The 25,106-nt window shown below is 40.7% G+C and overlaps 1 protein-coding gene across 2 annotated transcripts; it reads left to right on the forward strand.

Annotated features, from left to right (window-relative positions):
• Positions 1-1,043: 1,043 nt before the first annotated feature.
• Positions 1,044-23,050, forward strand: VGLL3 (vestigial like family member 3). 2 transcript variants are annotated; one of them, XM_032187060.1, is made up of 4 exons: positions 1,044-1,175; positions 10,251-10,506; positions 15,665-16,165; positions 22,397-23,050. In XM_032187060.1, the coding sequence occupies exons 1-4, from the start codon at positions 1,080-1,082 to the stop codon at positions 22,438-22,440; spliced, it is 897 nt and encodes a 298-aa protein (XP_032042951.1). In that variant the 5' UTR covers positions 1,044-1,079; the 3' UTR covers positions 22,441-23,050. The 2 variants fall into 2 exon arrangements, with proteins under 2 accessions (XP_032042951.1, XP_032042960.1); XM_032187069.1 differs by lacking the exon at positions 1,044-1,175 and adding an exon at positions 1,320-1,373.
• The last annotated feature ends 2,056 nt before the right edge of the window (positions 23,051-25,106 follow it).

Raw genomic sequence — 25,106 nt, forward strand, 5'->3', positions numbered from 1 at the left:
TAAAAAGAAATTTGAAATAATTCATTTTAGGCCAAAGAAGAAGAAAACAAGAGCAAGCAAGTGTGGTCATGTCCAGGCTTATAAGCTGGGATAATGCTACCGAGCTGTATGCTGACTCGTTTCCATGTGAGGAATGGTATCAAAAGCCTTCAAGTATGGGACTGCAGTGGGGCGGCTCACAGGCAAGAATGTGTGCAGAGGTAGGCCACAAATATATCTGAGTAGGATTAGAGCCATTACAGCCAGATCCTGGTTTGCTACACATATTTTAAGTCAAGCAGTGCAGTTATGTGATTTTTCTTTTATTTATTTATTTTTAAGACTGTGAACCAAAAGTGGGGAGTGAGGAGAGACCTTTTGGGCAGTCAAGTGATGTGTGCAACCTTCCAGCTAATGGGGCAAGTGGGTTCCTCCTTCCTCCTGGACAAAATTCCAGGCAGTGCTGCAAATCCTTTGGGAAGTGGTGTGTGGCCTATGCGTGTGACTTGACTGGGGGACGGTTCCCTCTTCTCCAGCTTGGCCATGCTTCTCGTGCACCTGGGGATCATGGGAGAGAAATTGGGCAGTGAGATGCTCCTTATCCCCATTGAGCAATGAGAAGGGAAAGGGACCTGCACCCCGCCTCACCCGCCCGCCCAAAAAAAGAAAAAAAAAAAAAGTAAAATAAAAGTTTGTAATTATTAATAATAAAGTAGTAATGAGCATCTATTCATCAGTTATTAATTACCACCCACCCTCTGCACAGCGCCAGGTTTGGGGGAGGGAGGGCTTATAAAGGATGCGCAGGTGCTTCCGCGCCCGCGGAGCTGTATGGGGGACGGAGGGGGGGGGGAGAGTGAAGAAGGGGGGCCGGGGGCGCGGCCTCCTTCCCCCGCCCTCCGCGGCCGCTCCGCGGAGCCGCCGCGCTATAAGTGCGGGCGCGGAGCGCGGCGGGCGCCGAAGATGCGCTGGCAGCCGGCGCTGCGCGGCGCCCCGCCGCGGCCGCCCTGCGCGGAGGAGGAAGAGGAGGAGGAGGAGGAGGAGGAGGAGGGGGAAGAAGGCGGTGGCGGCGGCGGCGCGGGGCGGCCGCGGCCGCGGCCATGAGCTGCTCGGACGTGGCCATGCAGCAGCCCGCCCCCCCGGCGGCGTGCGGGGCGCCCCGCTATCTGCCCGGAGCCGCAGCGGGCTGTCCGCAGGTGAGCGGTGGGGTTGGGTGATGGAGGGGAAGGGGGGGGAGCCTTGCGGAGGGACCCCCCTCGGCGGGCTGCACGGCGCATCGCTGGCTGGCCGGGGCGGAGACCCTCCGTCCGGCCAGCCAGCGATGCGCCGTGCAGCCCCGGGTTGATTCGGAGATGCGGGGAGTTGGTGAGGGTGTCCCAGAGCAACGGAGCCTGGTAAGACTTTAAAAATAAATAAATAAATAAATAAATAAATAATCCAAATTCTTATATTGACTTGCTCGGCTGGAGTGGGGCGAGACGGGGGAAAAAGTTGCTTCTTGCCTTCTTCTCCCCCCCTCATCCTCCCCGCTCGCCCGTGCGGTTGCGGTGCGGTGCGGTGCGCTCCGCAGGAGCGCACACGGGAGGGGACCCGCGCTGCTCCCTGTGCTTCTCCCCGCGGAGCGGGCGCGCCTCGCCAGCCGCACAGCCCGGCTCTCCTGGAAGAGCGGCTCCGGCGAGTTTCCAACTGAATTTGGTGATCAGATGTATTTGGAAGAGAGGGAAAAAAAAAAAAAAAAGTGAATCAGGAAATTCTTATCAGGCTGACAGCATTTTTAGACTATGCAGTGCGTGGGTGAAGTGGGACTAATATTGACTTGGCCCTAATGTAGTCATCTGAGAATACATTTTTTGGTTGTTGCTGCATTCCATAAGGTTTTATCATTATTATCCACGAAGATTGTTTTCTCTGTACATGGGAAGTGACCCCTAATATCAACTTGCCTTGGAGACACGAATATGGGCTAAAACATTAAAATTCCTATCACTTGTTATTGTTTTTTTCTTTATTGTTGGGAAAAGAGCTTTTGCAGAAATGATACCGAAGCTGACTTTTCCAGGTCACTCATGTTGTTCACTGTAAACATGGGCTCTGGAAAACTCATGAGTTTAGTCTGCTGCAGCGTGCCTGCATTGTTATTTCTTCTCCAATCTAGGTCATGGCTCGCAGAACCCTCACCTTATTCAGTGGTTGTTAGTCATGAACTTTATATTTTAGTATCCGGAGCTCCACTTACTAGCCTGCCTGAGTTGGAGGGAAAATAAATAAATAATCTCAAACAACTTGACTAAGAGACCCAGAAGTAGAAAACTTAGATTGAAACTTAGGTGGACTTTTTAGCACTTAACTTTGTAGGCAGTTGGCTGTATTTCTTTTCCAGCACTGGAGTGTGGAGCACCTAGTATGTGAAAATCTATCTAGTGATCACTAACGGCTGTGTCACACTCCCGTGCAGTTGCTTTTTGTTTTTAAAGAGACTCAAGAAGTTCTCCATCAGCTGTAACAGCACCACATCTGAAATGTCCCAGAGGCACCCTAATGAAAGCCAAAGTTTCTTAAAATTTCATTTTAAATAAACTGAGTTCCTGTGGCTTATGCTATTTATGAAATGTGGAGGTAGATATTCAAGGCAAGAAACATAGCACTGTTGAGCCAATACAGCATATGAGTCGTGGCCAGTACAATATATCCTGTTACCACCAAAAAAGCATTCTCAACCTTGCTATCCTACACATTATTGACAGTTTGTTTTAGTTAATCCTGCTTGCGCCAGTTTTCCTGAAATGTTTGGAGCTGAAGGGTCTTCACAAACTAGTCAAGTGTCAGGCTGCAAAACCGAGCTGTTCGTGCTGAACTAAGTGTTGTGCCCACTGCCTCTAGCAGCTGCGGGCTTCAGAGGTGTTTAGGTATTCTCTTTTAATCCAACACTTTTTATTAAAAAAAAAAAAAAGGAAAAAAAAAGAAATAAACACAGGATGAACTCCTGATGTATCTCTAGTTGGAGTGGAATGATTTAGCGCTCGGGTAACACATGACATTTTGCAAGTCTCTGTTTCTTCAAAATCATCCTGTCAAGAACATTTAATCAAGTAGTAAAGAGCCTAAGAAAGAAGGAAGAAGAGTCTGTTGCCAGGTTTTTGTTTCTTCTTACACATGTGTTCAACATGTAAAATGCTCCTGCGCTCTTCATAAGGATGATGACCATTTTAAAGAATGTTCTCCTTTGCCGGAATTAAAACTGTGGTTTAAAAATAACAGTGAGGGAAGATGTGTTAGTGGGGCATCTTTAAAATAAAGCTCTGAATTGGAGCTGACAAAGTGGAGCTCACCCTTAAAATATCCAAGGACTCCCTTGAGGTGTTTTTCTGTGCCATCGTACAATACTGTTGTCTTCTAGTACCCAGTAAAATGGTTTGTCTCCTGAAAGAAAGAGCACCTCAGCCTTTCCTTTTAATTTCAGGGAGCTTGAGGTGCATTATTCTAACTAAAGCTTGTGCATCCTTGCAGGTACTTGTAATAAACCTGTCAGAGATGTAATTGGTTATGCCAGATTTTGGTATCAGTTTTTTATCTCTTGAAGAGCAAAGCAAGCTCTTCAGCGGTGGAACTGCTGTTGCAGCTATTTAGGCTCAAGTTCTACACTACAGCATTTCTCTGGAGAGGTCATCTTCTCACCTTTCTGTAGGTTGCATGCTGCATACGCAAGTCAGGAGAAGTGTTTCTGACAAGCAGCTGGTACTGTGTCACTGCTCTGCGCTCAGTGGGGTCTGAACGATGGTCTCCTTTTTACACAGCAGGTCTTGGATTGCTTTAAAGGATGGATTAGCATGCAGCTGGAGTGTGCAGAACTGAGCTTTTTTGTTGTTTGTTTTCTCCTTAGAGGGTGCTCCATTGTGCCTTCTTAAAGTTACCCCACTCTAAAGTTATTCCCACATTTCTGTAAATGTAGTTGTTGCTCCACTAAATAAGCACAAAGATGATTTTTCCTTGCACAGCGATACAGAGTTTTTGGAACCTCAGCTTTAAACAATTCACAGCCAAGAAAGGACTTGCTGGCAAATTAATTTAGGTTTTTTTTTTTTTTTTTTTTTAAGTGCTTAATGGATTGAAGCCTGAATTCCTATTGAATGTTAATGGGAGTGGAGGCTTAGCACCTTAGATCTTTGAGATTGCTGAAGTCCAGGGACATTGCTGGCAGGAAGTAAGAGAAGTATGGATATATAGATGCTTACGTGATGCCAGAAGGAACTAATGAAAAGTGGATGCAGCCCTTTTTCTATAGATAAATCGGGGTTTCCATGTTCCTTTGCCAAAATACAGAACGAATGTGTGATGGTGTTACAATAAGTACATTCTTGTGTATGGTAAGGAGCTGTGCTGGCCCGAGTGTAAAGCTCTCTGGAATGGTGCAATAAAAACTCTCTTCACCATACACTTTTCTAAGGAGCTCTGAAGCTGCTGTAGTAAGTTTTGGATTTCTTATGTATTGGGTGAGGAATGGGTGTAACAGAGCTGCTCATTCAAAGAGACTGGAAACATAATCGGTGAAGAATCCTGTTTTATTCTTGGCATACAAGACACGCAGTGACAGCTTGCCATACCCTGTTGTCTAGGGACAGCAAGCTGCAGGGCTGAGGCTAAGGTAGGATTCACCCTGGCTCACTAACAGCTGAGTTTAAGACCTTTTAAATGGGAAGTTACAGTAAATGGTAGTTTTGGAACATCTCCATGGTATGTAGATGTAGAGAGCTAAGCCAAACACCGTCCTTGCTAAATCAGTCTTGCATAAAGAGTTGTGATATGCTCAAGTTAGACTTTCTGCTGGCAGGACTGTAGACAGACTTTTTCCAGATAAGGGCTTGTCTCCATTAGCAAATTAGGTCACTAACTCAACTCTTCCTTCCAGACGAACAGCGTTGCAGACAAGGACAAGCCGTGTGTACCGTTGTGTCAGCTGGCCGTAGCTAAACCCTCGTTCACAGGCTGTAAATCAGTTTTCCGGTAAAGTTATTTGTATCGCCTGTTTGCACCCTTGAGTATGGGCGTATATTACTGATGCTGGATGTGCGTGACAGTCCGTGGAACCTGACACACCAGATAGTAGCAGAAGGTAGCTTCACATTTCATTTTTGTAGTTTGGATGGTTCCTCAAGTTTTTTTCTGAAGTCTGATAGGTCCCCCGCTGCTGACTTCACAAAACACTAAACAGCTTCAAAGGCTACTTTCAAAATTATGGGATGTAAAACCTGGATTAAGTCTTGCTCTGTGTATGGGCATATTTGTTTTTGTTTGTCTGTTTTTTAACCCCATGAAACCCTACTGATTTCAAAAATATGGCTTGCTTTACTGTCTTGTTCTGATGGGACCAAACAATTTGACCTTCCTTTATACACATGAAAATAGAGCTTTAATGGCACAGCCTTGTTCAGATGTACTGCAGAAGATGTATAAATCTAGTCTTCCACTACTTGTCTCCATCAACTGAACACTGCACGGCCACCAGGCTCTACTGCTGCAAACCCAATGGATCACCTGAAAGAAAGTGTGGCTTTGCTATCGGCTTGCTCTTTGCAAGGGGAGAAGTTACCATTTCCTATTTTCAAGGCATGCAGTAAATGTTGCTTTCAGGCCCAGCATTCCATGTCATGATTGCTTGAAATTGTCTTCTTCCTTGAATACTTTCAGTGTTATCAATAGGAGCCTGCTTGGCAGGCAGCTCCACAAATGCAGGACTGTCCGTGATTTGCCTAGGGTTTGTTACTGAAATTCCTTCTCAGAAGCTTATGTCGAATGACAGCTTTTTTCTCAGGATAGGGTCATATAGTGTTTCCTCAGTGAAGTTATTCTTTATTTTTGGTTCCTGTTCTTTCTCTCATAATGGAAAATCTGTAACAGGTGGCCACAGGCACACCAGACTTTCATGCTTGGGAGCATACAGGACCATATGCTGCATGATGGCATGTACGGAGATAGTAAGTTGTAGGATCAGACAACCAGCTTATATGTAAAATAAGAGCCGGTTTAAATTTTCAATTCAAACTCGGCTACACTAAAATTTTTCCAGCCTCAGCTGTGTTTGTTAGTTTCTATGTTTTGCTGCCTCGTGGCTACTTTCAGCTGGAAGTGAATTTTTTTTCAGTTTGTGAAAAGGAATGCTGTGACATTTTTACCAGACACCCCGGCTGAGATCCGGGACCCTTGAAGTCAATTGGACTTTTGCCATTGGCTTTCATGTGGCCAGTTTCACTGCATGAGAACAGTTTTCCTTGGTTCTGGGTAGGGTATGTTGGAAAATAACAGGAATCATCGAGACAGGGGTTTTGTGTGAGATTTTGGACCACGTGCTTTCTTGGTGTAAAAGACCCAAGTGGTCTGTTTTCCTCCAAAAGAGTGGAGGATGCTTATTCAGCGTGAACCCTCTCTTTAATATTTCTGTATTCCCAATCTACTTTTGATCTTTAGCTTTTTTTTTTTTTTTTTTTTTTTTTTTTAAGGGATACTTTTAGTAAGAGTTGAAATTTTCTTTGAAAGAACCTCTTTGTAAATATAAAACAACAAAATTAGTGTCGGTTTAAGCTGAATACAGCCCACGCTGTACAGCATTATTTACCCAGAGGTCCTACCATTCCTTCTTGTGCCATAGACTTGTGTCTGCTATTGAAGATGGGATCAGATGATATAGGCACTGGATTTCCCATTTCTTTATCTATTTTCGAAAATACTAAGATGACTTAGATTCTATATTCTGAGTCTTGGCCAAAATGAGATTTTCTGTGCTTGTTTTGTTTTTTATTTTCAGATGCTGCTTAATCTCAGTCTCTAGGTTTTAGTGAAGAGAGAGGTATAATTAATGAATACATGAAAGCATTATAGAACTGAAAAAAGGCAAGACATATGCAGAGTTTGTTCGGCATTAACATTTTATAAAGACGTTACAGATACTGTTGACTGCTTAAATATATGCCAGAACTGTTTCCATGAAAGAAGTACAAGGGAAAGTGGGCTAGCCCAGACTAGTTATCAGAAACCTAACCTGATGTGTTTTTTTTTTTTTTTTTTTTTTTTTTTCCCCCCTTTTGTATTATTTTTCTTCTCTCATGAGAGTGGGACAAATTCACTTAGCAGTTGATGGAAAAAGTTGGTACTTTTCCTGTCACACAAGTGGAGATAGAAATGCTGTGAAAAGATTGCTATTAAGGTCAGAATGGGTGATGCAGAATTTGCATGTAGGCAGAGGTATCACAAGAGAGTTAGGGAGAGAAAAAAAACTTTTACATATTATATATCCTATAATAAAAATTAAGGATGTATGTAAGCTGCATGCAAGGAAAATTCACTTTATCTCACTGTAACTTCATATTTAAAGGGCCCTGTAATCACAGGCAAAAAATTGGCTGATAATTTCAGCCTGAAATACAAACTAAGTAGATCTGTATCTGATTGCAGGCTTGATGTGGTTTTGAAATATCTTTTAATTAAGAATTCTCATTCTTTGCAAAAAGTTCACCACAAAATATAATTTTTCACTATAAATAACTTTACACAAGCTGTTGTACCTGTCCATCAGTACTGCCATCTTTTTTGACATTAAAAAAAATAAATAAATTAGATTCATTGTTTTCAAAAACAGAGCAAGTACTTGGAATGTCTTGTAATGACTACCCATGGACTGGAGGGGAGGAAAGAGAGTTGAAATGGAAAATGAATTAGATTCTTAAGCTGTAGAAGGGGGAACATTCCTGCACAGAGAAGCGACTCTGGAGATAAGTTTTAATTTCCTGAGCTCTAGTCTCTATATAGGAACATTGAAAGACTTCCTTCCTGATAACCAAGTCAAGCCAGGGGCTATATTAAATTATGTGTTTCTGTATATAATTGCATGCTTGTGTATGTATTTGTATACTTGCAGCATAAATACAAATAGTGTACCTATAATCACAGAAATCAACTTTTAAAGTGTGTTGTATATATTAAGGGTCTAGCTTATATACAGTATCTGAGATGTTGTAATATATCAATATCTATTTAGACACCTTTAAAGTACCTCTTTTATGCTTTCTATATACTTAAATAAATGCATAATGTAATTAAAAAGTGGTTCCCAACCTCTTGTCTTGCATTTTTTTTTTAAGAGGATCTGGATTGTGGTGCATTTTTGAACATCATTAAGTCATTTAAGTAGATATGTTATATATTTTTCATATGCACTTCTACTATATATGTGATATTGTTAAAACTATTTCTGTCCTATTGACATCTCATCCTTCAGAGATTATTTAGACAAAACCATGAAGCTCACTGAGAGTTATATCTTAATTTTTCAGGAACAAATGTTAAAGAGATTTTTAGTTTGTTTAGAGAAAGCACAAAGCATTTACAAAAAAGTATGGGTCACCTCAAATTCAACACTTGCAAAAGTTACTTTGATAGCTTCAGACTACCTTTCATTTTAGCACTTAGGTTCTAGAAAAACTATTTATTGTTTTAACTTGCTGTTTTTTTTTTTTTTTTTTTTTTTTTTTTAACATCTTGTGAAATAAAGCTGTATGTCTAAATAAGTGACACTGTACTAAGCAGAGCCACGTGCTTTGTGAAGCACAGACTTACTAGAATTTAACTTTGACTTGTTTAGATCTCCCAAACTGCAAAATAAAATTCCTTGCATCCCTTGTTACAGTTTGTGCAACAGTGTCAGAATTAAAGGTATTACTGAGCTGGTGTATGTTCTTCAGTTAAGCTACCAGAATGTCTGATGCATCACTTAATTGCTCTGAGCTTGTAGTATTTATTGTAGGTTTTAATTTCATTTGTAAGTATCTCTTTCTTACAATTAATTTTTTTAGTAATCACTCATAATTAAGAATTAGTTCTGGAGTTTCTATGTTGTGTTACAATAAGACAATTTGTATCTGCTTATGGGATTTTAGAAAGCATAGAATGTAAGTACATTTTTGGTGTACAAGATTGGAGAATGACTTCCAATTATTTCTAAATCTGACAAGCGTATTTATTGTATAACTGGAACTTTATAGACTGTGTAGTTGTTTAACTTGCTCTATAGAACAACTTTGGAAAAAGAGAAAAAAGCCGTAAACTTAAAGAGATTCTGATGGCGCTAAAGTGTTGCCAAGCAAACCATAAAAGACAAGTCAAGCTGTAATTCTATAGAAAAGCTATGAAATACTTCTGCATATGTGCTGTAGTTGTTTTTGGGTTCCTAAAGCTGCTTGTGTGTAAAGTCAGCTGTGGAAATGGCTAAAAGCTATGATTCCTGCAGCTTGACTGTTGTGGGGAGCTTTTTTCTGTGAAAACAGTTGTAAAGTGGAACATCTGAAAAATATGTTCCATGCAAAATGGATCTTCACACACATTTATTTTGACATTTAGGTTTGATTTGAGAGAGAGAGAAGATTCTGAAATAGCTGTTCACAGATGGCTTTGCTGGCTTTATTTTTTTAATGCTTCTCTGTGTGTTTTTTTGTTTTTTTTTTTTTGTTTTTTTTTTTTTGCATGTGTTTGCAGACTTGTCAATTCCCCTCTTCCCCCAGATCACATGCTTAATTTCTGAAGACTTGAATTTTTATTCTTTACTCCAGAAGCTGGCATTTAATAACAAATAATAAAACAAAACAACAACAAAATAAAACCTACCCCCAAAAGAACCCTTTCACCACCCGAATGTGTAGATCTTCATGATAAAAACAAACAAAAAACACCTTTCCTTGCCCTAAATGAGAATTTATGCATTTTGTGGACTTTGGGAATGTGGTGGAAGACTTTTCAAGAATCAAGTTCTCTAACTGTTCCTGTCCTCTCACCCAGGAGAGCAAAGCTGGGTGGATGTTCAGCCAAAAGGGTGAAATACAGAAGTTTAGTAAGTGGCCACCCTTCTGCAGGGCTGTACAAGCTGGAGCTGCAGCCCTCACTGATGGGAATATCCTTTCCAGGTGGGAGTCAGCAGTAAATTGTCAGTCTACCTGTGTTCTTTTTGAAGGTATTGGGTGCAAACCGTTGCTGTTAAATTACCTGCGGATGTGAAATGTGTTTGAGGAGCAGGTCCATCTGTGTGGGGGGAAACAAAACTCTAAGCAGAGTTTTGGTAATCTCTTTTCTGTAAAATGTCGGTGCAAAATACCTCTGTCTTCCAAGTGCAATGAACAGAAATGAATATTCAATGCATTCAGTTATTTTTCTTTAAGGAAACCAGATGTTGAGCTTGCACTGAATGCTTTTAGTGATACATCTCTTGTTTGTTTTGTTTTTAATCCCAGAAGAAATTAGCTGTATACAACAAGATGCAGGAGTCTCTGGAAGTGACCCTTCCCAGCAAGCAAGAGGAGGATGAGAAAGACCAGCCTGCCGAGATGGAGTACCTTAACTCTCGCTGCGTCCTTTTCACTTACTTCCAGGGAGACATTGGTTCAGTAGTGGATGAACACTTCTCAAGAGCTTTGAGCCAAGCCAGTAGCTTCAACCCAGAAACTGCCCTCACCAAGAGCAAGGCAGGGCTAAGTCCATTGTGGAGAGGTAAGAAGGGAGGTAACCTGCTGTCTGTGGTGTAGCTTACTTGGTCTATGTCATTGTAACAAATATTGCATTGCAGCTGAAATTTTGCTCCCTTGTGAAGGTGGAAAAATCACCCCAAATATGAAAGAAATGAGGAGCGGCTTGGGGTTGAGTGGTCTGGTGTACTAATGGGGAAAAAAGGTGCCAAAGGCGTGGAAAAAACAGTCATCTCCCACTCTTCCCATAGCTGCAGCTCCGCCAAGGCCTGGAAGGAGCAGGGCAGAGCTCATGTGGCTTCAAAAAAGTCTGCTGCAAGATTTGAGGCTTATTTTTAAGCTCTAAGTGTGAAACTTGGCCTGTAAGGCAAGAGCAAAGCTGTTTGGGATGCTGGTCTTGGAAGTGAGAAGACCCACGCAGCCTTCTTGGGTGACTTTGCCAGGTGATTAAGATTTGTATACGGCTGCTTTCCAGGTAGGGAGGAGCCAACACAAGCTGGAATGGGTCCTGGCCCTGGCCCACGTGGCTGGAGCCTGCCTGTAAGGAGAGCTCACAGGAGAGAGACAGACATCGTTACTGACTTCCTGCATGTAAAATGGGGGTGGCTGTGCTCTGAAGCAGGAAGTAGAAAGTTCAGTGGTCAATGCTGTAAAGTGTTTGAACGGCAGCATACACTCTTGCCTCATAATGGGCGTAAGGATTATCAATGTAATGAAGGACAGATCTTGCCAGATGAACTAGGTAGATTTTATGGGTCAGATTTTTAAACTGGTGGCTGTAGAAAGCCTGCCTTTAAGACATTATTTCTGTTTTGTTGAATGTGAGAGTCTATGTAGTTTTTCAGATTCACAAATGCATTGCTTCTGATCTTTTCTTTACGTGGACTGTCAAAGGGACAGTGAACTAAGAACAGTGATTAATGATCTTGCATCAGGTTTAGTGGGAGAGATACTATGAGGATCCTTGTAGGACTGGTGGTATTCATAATCAGTGATGCTACGGTGAGAGTATATTAATGAAAGTCACAGATAATAAAAAGAGGATTTTTGGAAACCACTGTGAAGAGAAAAATAGCGCAGAAGGTCTTGCTTTCCAGAAGGATGATGACAAATCTGAGGAAGTTTAAGCAAAGGTCAGCACAAATGGCTAGGGAGCTAGAGGAATTTATGGCTTGAGCTGGGACCATTAATGTTAATGGGAAATTTTCCATTGACTTGACTGAGAGCAGGATTGAATCTATGCTTACAAAAAAAAGAAGACTGGAACATTTATAAACGGCCCAGACATGCTGCAAATGTTTTAGAGATGGGATCAAGGCAGTCACTAGAGACACGTGCCTACAGCAGACCCTCTTCACTGAGCTTGAGACATATCATGAAGTAAGGGTTGTGTCCTTCTCTTTGGCCTCAGAAATTCCCAGCTCTTTTGCCCTGACTCCCCCCAGTTGCACAACTCTCTGTAGAGGGCTCTGTAGTAGACAGGCCAGGGTGACCTGGCACACGGGCTCTTCAAACAGGCTGCTTCCTGACCCGGGGTGCCCCATGCCATCGGTGGGACATGGAGGTCTGCGTGTTCTGAAAGTGTTCCAGGAATAAAGTAAGGGGATATGCCCTCTGCTGTTGCTGCACCTGCTGGAGCAGTATGAAAATACTCAGGAAGGCTACTGGGAAGAGCTGCTTGCTTCTGCATAGGAGACTACAAAAGATGACCATGTTTGTTTCTCCAAAGAAGATAACTTGACAAGAGCTTTATTGTAGCAAATGTTAATGAATTTATATCCTGTTGTCTAAAGTAAAATATAATTAGCTTGAATATCTTTTAAGAATACATTTCATAGAAAGATATATTTTAAAAAAATAATAATAAAATGACAATAAATTATTAAAAGATAAATTAGAAAAAAAAAAAAGATCTTGCATTTGCAAATAGCTGTTTTAGAAAGTATAGATTTAAGTGATAAATTCTACGGGAATGTACTGGCTATTTAGCTCATTGCATTATTTCTTCTTTTCCTGATAGGACAAGGTTTTTTGTTGTTGTTGTTGTTGTTGTTTTGTTTGTTTGTTTTGCTTTGTTTTCATCTAAGTTGCTTTTTTTTAGTGTTGTGATGGAAAAACAAATTGCAATTTCATCATTACATTAATATTGTGGGGTTTTTTGTTTGTTTGTTTGAAGGAGGGATTTTGCTTGTGTACAGAAAATAAAACTTATCATCTGCTGTATATTGAAAATACAGATCAGTCTGATCAGTTTAGGTTGAAATGAACTTAAAAACTGTCTTTTTATATAATATAGATTCCTACAACAAATTTGAGTAACAGGGATGCTAAATACTTGAAATCTTTTGCAGGGCCTACACTTGAAACTAATGTTACCTTTATGGAGTTTTTATCAACATGTTTTTTCCCAACTGAAAGGGATTTTTTTTTTCCCTCCTGCCTTAACTGTAAAGTAATGTTGCGCTACAGAGAATTCCATACATTGTCTTCTTTATAGCATGTGGGCTTTGGCAGGTTTTCAGTGCATGTTGGCCAACCACCATTAACATTTGCATTAGTCACCACTTTGTGGTATCTGAGATGTTGCCATCTCCCTGCCTCACTGTACTTAAAGTAGGAAATTGTGGTAACTGAGTATCTTTTTTGGCAGACAATTTTAGTTAAATACCCCTTTCCCCCTCCCAAAAGCCTGTGGAAGCTATTCAGATACTTTTCTTTCTCAAGGACAGTGCTGAAATCGCTGTTTCTCCATTGCCATGTTTCACAGAGGCCAGGCATCCAACATGACAATATTTGTAAAAATAATTGTCTGTGCTCACTGTTGTAAAGGTAGAAGGGAAAGAACAATCTTCAAACACAATGAAAATGTGTGGTAGTTGTGGGTTGTGGTTCAGCATAGATGGTACTTGTTGAAGATGTTGCTGCACGCAACATTTAGTAGCATCCTCTGTGAGCGTTCAGACTGGATGATGTTTTTTTTGCAAGGTCATGTAACCTGGATGGACATTATATCAACAGTGACATGATTTCACCTTGGCCAAAGAGGTTGTCATCTGCAGTTATGCTCACTGATGTCTCAGTGGTGGCTGAACCACGACAGCTTCTGACAGTGGTTATGGCTTTTGCGAAATGGGCACAGGTTTGACAAATTGAGATGACTAAACGTGTTTTCTGTGGCCTATACCTATTGCATGATTGGTAAAGGCAAACTGATATGCAATCTGGACTGAATTCACATTGCCAGATCCAGTGGTTTTAAGTACTCTCTCCTGATACTAATTTTGTCCTGCAGATACTCTGTGGTTTTCGGCACTTTTGTGAAGTGAAATGGCTTGCATTTAGGGCTTTTCCACGCTGATAACAGCCAGACAGTTCTCAAAAACTCTCCATTACAGTGATTAATTTTCCAGAATACTGGCAATGCATTGTCAAGCTGCGTTTCTCTGTTAGGCAGTGAGGAAAATAACAGACTGGACATGAAGAAGCTTAGTTTGTTGTTTTTTTTTTTGACAGCCCTGCTGCCAACACTAAGCCATGTGCACTCTGTGTCTCAGCCTAATCCCCTGTAACAAGGAACAGTTTACAAACAATGAACAATAACAATTTCAGAGGGGTGCTGAAGCTTCTGTTATGCACTCGAAGCTCTCTTCTAGTATGAATTACAATAGAAATACAAAGCTAAAAAAAGAAGCAGCCTTTTGAAGGAAGCCATGTTGGAGGTTTTTTGCAGCCTCTGAGAATGTTTGGCACAAAGATAAGTTCTTTACATTTGTCCATAGAATATTTATGAAGTTATTTCCAATACCAGAAGTCATTCAGGCTCAATGAACTGCCTAAACCAAAGCTAACTGATGAGTGGAAAAAATGCTGTTATTTTAAAGGATTTTAAAATAGATACATTAGTGTCTTAGTGATGCAGTCAGAAAACTCTCTTAGTTTTTGTTTCCAAAATATTTTTGTGTAAGCACAGTTCAGAGGCAGGAGTGTCTGAAGAATCTGTTCATTCTCAAGGATGTCTTCACCCAAGTCTCATTCCAGTTGCTTGCTAAACAGAGCAAAACAAAAAGTCATTTAGGAAAAAATAATATAAACATTTTTTATAAATGCTATATGAAGGACAGAGGTTTCCTCACCTTGTCAAATATTAAATTACCTTGCCTTTATTACTCTGTAGGCTATTTTTATGACTTTGGTCTTTCATCAGTGGTAAAGTCCTGTATTTTTCTTTCCATCTTTGACCAAAAAAAAAAATGTTTAAGCAGAGGCATATTGCATGAGGCAGTGCTTTCAAACATGAGTTGGCAAGGGGGACATGCGAGAGAAGATGCCAATACTTTCCTACACATCAAAAACATTAACCGCTTCTTCAAAAGAGGAATTTTTAGAACGTCATTTCATAATGTAGAGGTATTGGAATGTATTTAAATATAAGTCAAGCCCTAGCTGTAAGAAGCAACAAGTCTTTTTTTCTGACAAAAACTTCTTTCAGTTACATAGGAGACTTTATCTGCTTGATGCTATTGGATACTGAGCAACATGATATAATAAACTAACATAAGATGCATTAGAGATGATCCCATCAAAACATGCAATTAATTTGAAGAGAATTTTCTAAATGATATGTTCAGGTCTGATCAGGAGCAGAAGTTAATGTCTCATTATTCTGTGTCAATATCCTGAGAGATCTGTGATCCTTCAGCCTGAAAAAGACAAGTCTCCTCACAGGGTCTTATCAATGTGTGTAAATACCTGATGTGAGAAAATGAAGATATGGGAGCCAGAGTTTTGTCAGCAGTGTTTGTTGACAGGACAAGATGTAATAAGCACAAATTAGAAATCAGGAAATTCCATCTGAATGCAAGAAAACATTTTTTTTTTTTTCTATTGTGAGGGTGATCAAACACTGGAACAGGTTGCCCAGGGAGGTCATGAAGTTTGGATTTTGGCTAAAATCTGACTGAATGTGGTACCAGACAATCTGCCCTGGATGACACTGCTTTGAGTCCTGAGGTTGGACTAGCTGATCTGAAAAACTCCTCTCCAACCTCAACCATTCTATGATTTTGTAACTTGAAGTTTGAGTTCAGCATTACAAATTTGACAGTAGAAATTCATTTTAGGATTTCTGTCATTAAAGTTGTTTTTCAGCTTCAGTCATAATTAATTTCTCTTTTCTCTTCCAGAAAACTCAACATTTTCAGGCCAAAGGAGCAGTTTTCCAACTTCATTTTGGACCAGCTCTTATCAGCCTCCCCCACCACCATGCTTAAGTGGAGTACACCCTGATTTCCCTGTTACTGCACCAGGCACCTTCCCAACACCAGATCCCAGCAGCTGGCCAGGACACAGCCTTCATCAGACTGCCCCAACTCCTCCCCATGCTGCATCTGAATCCTGGCATTATCCTTTAGCATCTCAGGTGAGCCCTTCGTATGCACACATGCATGACGTATACATGCATCGCCATCACCCTCATCCACACATGCACCATCACCATCCCAGTTCGCACCGCGACCCCCGGTACGGGTCCCTGCTAATGCCTTCAGTACGTGCAGCCAGGATTCCTGCTCCCCAGCGTGACGTGACTAAGACGGATCCTGCTGCTGTCACCAGCGCTACCTCAGCATGGGCTGGAGCCTTTCATGGAACGGTGGACATTGTGCCAAGTTTTGGGTTTGACGCAGGTAAGATGGTTCAGTTGTGTCTGTGACTTGTTTTAGCAGAAAGAATTGAAGCAATGAAGTGGACTCCCTGCAGCTCAAGTAGGGTTTGTTCTCAGAGCCTTCTCCAAATAAATTTCCAGGTAGGAATCCCTCCTGAAATTGCTCTCAGAGCAGATGAGCTGTGAAATATCCATCTCCCTCTGCCTTTTGCTGAAAGACCCTTGTCTCCCTTGGTCCCACTCAAGACAAATGAGTTGTGACATGATACACGGTTTTTTGGTTTAAATCTTGTGGGAAATGGCTAATTAAACTTTCACGTGGAAGCTTCCAGCTTATTCAGCCAATTCATGTTTTCATTCACCAAAATATAGCTCCAATGAGGACTGAACTAATAACTTGTCAGTATATGAGGATTGCATCTTACTCATGTAAACTGGAAAAGCGCAGCATTTCCTTCCTGTGTAGCATCCAGGTGTCACATAAAGAAGAGATGCTGTTTAAGCTGTGCTCACCATCATACTCCATTGTTGTAGGGGCTAGGCAGAGGTCTCTGAATCAGATTCATTTTACTCCATCTGTAGCTATGGAACAACCTCCATAAACTACATCTGTTGCATCACAGGCAAGGTTTGACTTAAAGGCTCTCATCTCAGCATTAGGAGCAGTCTGGTAGCCCCCCCTGTTTATAGCCATTTGATATCAAAGTGATGGGTGACTTCTTTCCAGAATGTCCATCTGTGCTCGTGTGCTCTGTTATGGTCTCTGTTTTCTGCATGATGTGTATCTGACCAGCAGGTTAGTACTTCTGAAACACCTTTTGTTACTTTATTCAGGAAATACTGGGTTTGCATCTCTCTTCCCTTTTCCTTGAGGTATCTTTTTCTCTGTTTTTTTTTGAGGATGTCTTCCTGATAGCTCTAGCTAACTGATTACATGTGTAAGAACTGCTTTCTTGCTTTGGTTAGTGTGTATGGGAAGAAAGAATTGGTGGAGGAAAAAATGCTGTTTCTTAAATATGGAATAATAGAAACCAGAACCCAATTATAGTGAACATAATGCAAATTTCTTTCTTCCCATAGTAGCAACTTGGAACCTATAACCTCTTCTAAGTACTATGCCACATACTCCTTCAAGAAATTAAGAAAAAGAATAGGATTTTTAATACTGAATGATTTTATATTGATTAATAACACTTCCAGCCAACCAGATGATATGAGATGTATTACTACATTTTATGCTTTTATGTATGAGAAAATAACCTAACAAAATCACAATAGTAAGTTCTATCTTTCTGACAAATTCCATAATGGAAGTTGCTTTCTCTGAATCATGAGCAAATGGTCATTGCAAGTGATGGAGGGGACGAGCCCACTGGTCTGACAGTAGCCCCAGCAGTCCAGCTCCAGAACTCTGTACTTGACTTACCTTTTGGGGGACAAAAGAGCAGCAAACTGTATAAGGGATTGTTTGTCAGGAAGAACCACTACATGGCTTCAGTACGAGTCTCACCTAGGCTGCAAGTTGTTTCTGTACTGAGCAAGCTGTTTTGTATACTGTTTCAGGTACGTGCTTGATGTATAGATTATAGTCTGTGAGTTCCTCTGGGTTTGAAAAGAAAGATGAAAAATTATGTGTGACCAGTTTATAGAAACAGAAGATCTCAGCAGACCAATATCTCTCTTGTTTATGACTATTGAAAATGGCCATGCTCTGAAACACAATAGCACAACCTTATTGGGCAGCCCCAGCTTGATACCTAAGGCTTTGGAAACAATGGACCAAACAATGAATGTCACAGCACATAGTGGTAACCTGTGACATTACAATTATCAGTTTGCTTACCCTGCACACTCCTCTTTTATGATCTCCAAGCAGAGACTTGCTGGGAAGGACAGCAAATCTCATTCAGAGAGATTCCCTTTCCACATCTGGTGGATTTGAGACAAATGCTTTGGTTACAGGTATTCAAGGTGTGACCTAAGTGGAAAGAGGGAGGTTAATTGCTCCAGTGTTTTGCATGTATGTCAAATGGAGTCATCCAGGGAATGTGTGTTGTGTTGCAGGGTAGAGGAGGGAGCTGCTGAAGCACCACACTGAATCATATCCAGCATTTACCATCACTGTCAGAGCTTTTCTTGTTCCCTGTCCACTCTGAGGTAGGGTTTTCACTGTTTAAGTCTCCACAACACACAGAATTTTATTGCATTTAATGCTAGCGCAAGATGGCAATCTCAACAGAGAGGATAAAAACTAGAGGGCCTGGAGAAGAACATACTCACCTTCTTGTAAGAGGATTCCTCTGAGTTGGGTAAGGCCATAGTGGCAAGAAATCTTCAGTTCTGGAAATTTTTGACCACATCTCCCTGAAGAATAAAAGACATCAGCATCTGGAGCTGTCAATATATTAGATTACATAAGCTTCAGTTAATTTATTTGAAAAAAGCTAACACATATAGAGGATGCTTTTCAGAGTCCTTCAGATATGCAGATGATTTTTTTTTCCCCTCTTACTGTGAGTCACATTTCTTGTGCTACTGTCACATGCAATTATAGAAACATTTGCAAAATTCCTCACGCTGAATTAGATGGAGTGATAGTGTTGGGATCAGGGCAGGCTGGCGGTAATCTTACTCTCGTCCAGCTACATTGTTGCATCTCAGCCATGCAAAGCCAAATACTCCATCTTCTGAATGGATGACGCTGAACCACTTCAAAGGTTAAGAGAGGGCTCCCCTTGCATGCAGGGTGTAGTTTGTGAATTTGTTTCAGAGCAGATTGTATGGGACATTAGCATCTCACTGTTTGCAGAGCTAACAAAGTATCAATCTGTCATGCACATCTGTTTGAACTTACATGGTGCTGTTTTAGTAGGATGAGTAGGGATTTAGCTACCTGATTCCCATTAAATGTGGCTTAATCCTCATGCTGTATGCTGCAAATTAACCCTTTTAGATGCTTCTGTGTCAGTACAAGTGGGATTAAAGAAAATGCAAGCCTAAATCAAAATCTCTTGCAACTTGCTACATTTGTGGCTGCTGTTATATGGTGCCTTTCCAAAGCCAAAATGCCCAAGCTATGGACCAGCTCAATATGTTTGTTATCAAGCACCAAGCACAACATGTTTGTGCATTGAGCTTTAATTCTTTGTCCTACTGATGCCAAAAAAAGCAAGGTCAGCCTCTAACAGCACTGACTGCAGTTCACAGCACATATATGTAGATCATTGCTGCAACCACAGTTGTACAATGTTGGGACTAAATCCTCACGTTCATGTTAAAGGTGAGACAGCAGAGTTGAGCACTTAAAACCGGGGAGAAACTGCTGTCTTGTTGCCACTGGAGCTGGTGGTTCCAGCCATCCAAGCTTGCCCATGGGCCCTCGGGAGCAGAGCAGTGGGCACAGACACTCTTCAGGTGGTCAATCAGATCCAGCTGGCAGCCCTGTGGGTAGAAGAGCAGAGCAACTTGCCCTGCTACTGCGGAGTCTGCTAGTAGGAGTCTGCTAGTAGTCTGCTGTTGGACAGATGTCCTGGAAGAGGTTTCCTGTAACCCCAGCACAATAAAAGCAGAGTAGGATTTTGGTGTATCTGAGGGCTGTAATTTTGTTTTAAAATTGAGGTGCACATCTGTCTGTCCTTATATTTAGGAGAATTAATCAATATTCTCTAGTCCTGGCTAACTATGGAAAGTCTACTTCGGAAATGCTTGTAAATCAAGGGGTCATATTGAATACAGAATTTGAGTGGTCAGTCTGCTGCCTTGTGTAGAGTTGTCTCCATTCACACACGCTACAAGTCGGTCACACTTCATCAGGCTCGTTTAGATGTTCCCACATAACCCGCATACCGTGTGTGTGGCAGTTAGCTACATCGGCATCTCAGAGATGGAGAGCTCTGCTGTGGAATTACTGGCTTGTACAACACAAGCGAGGGTGTCTTTGCAAATGGGAAAATGTTTGTTCTAGCGGCAGACTGCAAGCTACTGCTCTTGGTTAGTAGCCGGGCTGCACTTGGATTACATGTTAGAACTGCAGATAGTCTTGCCATAAAGGATATGGGAATATAATGAGGAAAAGGCATGGAAAGTGTTTCACATTCAGTTCTGTAGCTAAGGCAACTTTCATTTCTTTGGATTATTTTCTGTGGCTGTTTGAACTTAATAGCTATACCTTAAACCTCCTTGTTACATTTTTTTCTGTTTCTTGCAAAGACACTTAAGTAGGAAGGTGTCTAGTCAGCTGGTTATTCACCTTCTACCGGTCATTACTGTCAGGTGTACATCCTCTTAAGCAGGTGTGTGTGTAATATATTTTTTTAAAACTGGTATGAACCATTCAATCTATTTCTCTTGCGTTGGGAGAATCTATATCATCTTGTGTTGCATCTGGTGTCCTGTAGTGCTCCACTGGTAGACTTAAATGGCTTCCTTGCACTCTGAAAAGTTTCTGCTGTCTGACTGTCTGGCTCCCCTTTTTATTATTATTATTATTATATTATTATTATTATTATTATTATTATTATATTATTATTATTAATATCTTAATTATATCTTTTTTCTTTGCTTTAAAAAAATAAATAGAAGGGGGAAAATAACAAAAAATTGTCATCACTAACTCTGAGGAAGCTTTGAAGGAAACTAACAGTAGTTTATTATGTCTCTGCTTGTGAGTGATACTGCCAGGAAAACACATAACTCATAAATAAAAAGGAAGCATCCTCATTGAGTAAAAAGTCTGCAAGTGTGGCATGCTTTTGTTGACAGATGTCCTGTGTTTTTTTTTTGTTTGTTTGTTTGTTTTGTTTTCAATTTAAAGAAATAGGTGGAAGCACATGTGAAAAGGAGCAGAGAGCCACCCAAGAGGTGTGCTCTGCTTTCCCTTGTTGCAGCTGGACATGCAAGTGTTTGGGCACCGCTTGAGAGTCCTCACACAGATGGAGCAATGTGGTGTGATCTTTCACATGACTATTAATAGCTTTGTAGCTCAGCTCTCACATGTTGGTCATCAATAGTGATATAACTGTACTTCTGCGTCAAAGATTTGGTGGATGGATCTGAATCCATCAGGCCTGTTGGAAGGCTTTCTAAAAACATGAGTCTTCCTTTGGGTTATGCTGTGTGATCAGATATAGAAATGGGTGAGCCATTCTCAGCACGTCTTTAAGTCTCACAGGTTACTAAACAGGCAATTTCAGCAGTCGTAACACCACTGTAGTCTGTTACAGTTGCACCTATTTATATTAGTGGTGTATTTGGCCTTAAAATTAAGATTAGGTAATTGGTGCATTGGTCTTGGTACAGCAGGACAATATATAGCATGATACAGAACAGAATTGCTGTCTACATAGCAGTGGTTTATATTGGGAAGTGAACCTTCATTTCATGAAATTTAATTTTCTTGGCTCAAAACATCAAGGGACAGGTTTTAAATCAGTAAGGCTTAAGTTCCTTGCTACCTCTTAAAGTATGCGCCTGTACCTCTCCTTTTTACTTTCCCTATAAATATCTTTGGGAAGTTTCATCTCCACCTCCCCCTCTATTGTCTGGATTTTAGGTATCCACCCTGTTGGGTGTAAATCTAGTGAAGATTGAATCCCTCTGGAGTAGAGAAATCCCAGATTATAACACAGGTTCCAAGTCCATAATGCTAAAGCCACAACATAGCACCACATTTATTAGATAGTCCTCACTTTTTATAAAGGAAAATGTTAGAAGAACTCATAACAAATGCAAGCTGAAAATCATAAATTTTTCCCATGTGGAAGCACTAGCCGTTCTTGGCTAAAAATCTGACACTCCGTAGGTGAAATTATTTGGGTTTTTTACTTGCTGCAGGAACATTTTACCTCTCTCCTCTGTAAGGTGAAATACCATAGAAACTGTGAGATTCTAAAGTGTTACAGATCTTTTTGAAAAGAGATAGGGGCCAGCTATTGACTATCAGGAAAAATGATGTTGTTCCATAGTGGATAGCCTGCACAGACCTTGCAGGACGATTTTATCACGCCATGCTCCTCTTCAAATGAGGCCAAAAAAAGGAAGCACACATAATTTTACCAGCATTCCTGAACTGCTTGAGCCAATCTAAAACTTCAGTGGGGTTTAAGTTTGTCCCAAATAAACTATAAAAATTGAAGCAATAGCAATGTTACTAATAAATCCACTAGGATGGTAAGTTGTGTTTGTTTTTGTTTGGGGAGGGGGAGGAAGCAGCTGTATCAGATTTTAAATGTTACTTTTCTTTTTCAAAATCCAGGTCTACAGCATCAGGACAAGAGCAAGGAAACTTCCTGGTTCTGAAGTTTAGATATAACTTAACTCCATCTAGAGCTGGAGTCAGCGCAGCTGGGCAGGCAATATAACCGTCGTTGACTCCTTCTGCACGGGGCAAAGGACACACATGAAGATGAAGAGTCAACCATTCTGGTTTTGCTATTGAGCCTTTTATTTTTAAGGCCACTTATGGGTCCCACAGAGTTGGAAAACAAACAAACAGACAAACTCGCTTTTCTTTCTTTCCTCATCTGAGCCTGCTGCAGCTGGGCAACCTAACTCCTTTCTGCTACTTTAACAGTGTTTTGTTTTGTTGAGCTTGATATTTTTATGAACAGTTTTAATTGTCAGGAAAAAAGACTCTCCCTTGACTACAGTGCGCCTCCTTTCAGGAATACATTATTTTGTAGCTCTTTGTGCATCTATTTTTGTAGAAATACAGAAAGTTTGGGTAAGGATTGATGGGCAATTTTAGGATGACATATTTTTTTAAAAAAAAAATTGTAAAATTGTTAAGTTCTGTTTAAAGAACTTGCTCTCAGAGAAGCACTGGCAAAAAAATGTATAAAATGCTATTTTTAGATGTCTGTGATGTGTTTGTGCATTTTGGGTTTGTTTTTTGTTTTGTTACCTCAAATATCTATCTTTCCCTTCTTTTTAAAGAGCTAAACCTTCCTTCTTTCCATATTACTAGATCTTGATGTTTTCGTCCTCTAGTTCTAGCTTAAGCAAGTATAATTCACACCTTAAGTTTCAGCCAAATATTTTTCCTGCTGGTGTTAGATTCTAGTAAGGGTGTGTTTTTTCTTGTTTCTAAAGACAGCTTTGTGCTGTACTGATTGTCAGAAATTTGCAAACACCTTTAGCATGGAGCAAAGCCTGGGGTTACAGAAACTGCATTTCCAACCCATCCATTCTTTCAAAATGGACCAAATACTTCTATGGATTTTTTATCTGACCTGAGTTTGGACCTCATCCATGATCCACAGAAGCTGATGAATGCAGTCGCCTATGAGTTGTGTTTCAGATGCTCATAGTGATTGTAACTACTAGCATACTCATATTTTAAGTCACGAGGCAAGACTTTCCACTAAGTTATTTCAAGGGTTTTAACCTGTAACATGAATGTTTAGGATAGAAATGTAAATTCTATAAAAATGTGTGACTTGCAGAAACAAAATGTTTTCAAATGGCCTGATCAGTCTGCTGAGCACCGCATGGGAAGAGTTGAAACTTTCAACAAACACCTGTTGATTTCAAAATCTGGTTGCCTAACCTAAGATTTTTTGGGGGCCTTGTGGGACCCCAGCTACAGCTCTTGAATGTCATAGGAAGTTGTATGTGCTCAGCATGCACAAAACCTAGGCTTTGCTGCTGTCAGGGTAAGAATGAACTGGGAAATTATATGGCCATATTTAGCCACAGCACACTGCAAGGTGTTTGGGAAACCCCATTTCTGTCCTGGGCCTTGAGTCTGACCTGATTAATAATGACTTTAGTTGAAGCCAAGTGGGAGGAGGATCCAGCCCTGAATAAGGGCTACAAGATTGCCATCAACAGCCCCAGTCCTGCAATGGGCTGCTGGTGGATCAGCCTCCAGGCCCAGCAACGTGGTGGTAACTCCAGCAACATGACAGCACATGCTTAGGTGGGACTGAGTACAGGATCAGGGCCTGTGTTGCCAAATCCTGGCTATTGCTTGGAAATGTTGCCTTTCTATTCTGTTTACCTTCAGTGAATTAATATTTTTGGGATCCTCCTGTAGTATTTTCCAAGGCTCTCATAACATATTATTTCTGTTATCATTGTTTTCAGGCGTAACTGTCTAAAAGGCAAACCAGCTACATGGAGATCAAGACCATAGACATCAAGACAGATTAAAAAAAAAAAATACTTTTAAGGCAGTGAACATTGTGAATGTAGGCTTGTCAGGTGGACACCACATGGGTTTGTGTGAAAAGGGAGGGGGAGTGTTGGGATGTGTCTGCCAGTCTGAAATTCAGGCCTTCCTCCCTGCACTGCTTCTCTCCAAGCTTTTGAACTTGATCCTATGAGGTGCTGAGTTCTCCCTTGACATTAGAGGGCTTGATATGCTGGCACTGTGGGAAGTAGGATTATATCACAGTTTGGTAAGACCCTTAATCATGTATCTTGCTGATATGATGTTTGAGACAGTGTAAAACTGTTGAAGGGACTATTCTTAAATATTACTTAAAAATAATAGGGTTGTTGTTAGTTTGTTGGGATGCTGAATTAAATATTATTCTCCCCCATCCCCACCTTTTGTCCTTATAGTCTATCAGCATTTCTTCCTTAAGGAGTTTCACTCTCATGACAGTTCTATATATTGTTGCTGCTCTGGTGGAGCTAGCTTCTTGGTTTGTCAATGAATTAGTAATGGAACGGGAAAAGTGCATGGGAAGGAAGGTAACAAAAGCCTTCATGGCTTATTTATTTATCAGGACAGTATCAGGAAACATCTCAGGAATATGAGCTGAGATAGATTAAAAATTGGGAATTATTACAGTATTAGAAATACTGGAAAAGAAAAAAAAGGAAAAGATTTTTTATTATTGTTATTATTTTCCCCTGAACTTGGCAAAGCTGGAGGGCAAAGAGGTAATATGTCACAAGAGAATCAATGAGAAAATTTGTAATTTAACTCTTTGAACATTGGAGATTTTGGGGCAGAG

Source organism: Aythya fuligula, chromosome 1, assembly GCF_009819795.1.
Source record: "Aythya fuligula isolate bAytFul2 chromosome 1, bAytFul2.pri, whole genome shotgun sequence".
Taxonomy (NCBI): Eukaryota; Metazoa; Chordata; class Aves; order Anseriformes; family Anatidae; genus Aythya; species Aythya fuligula.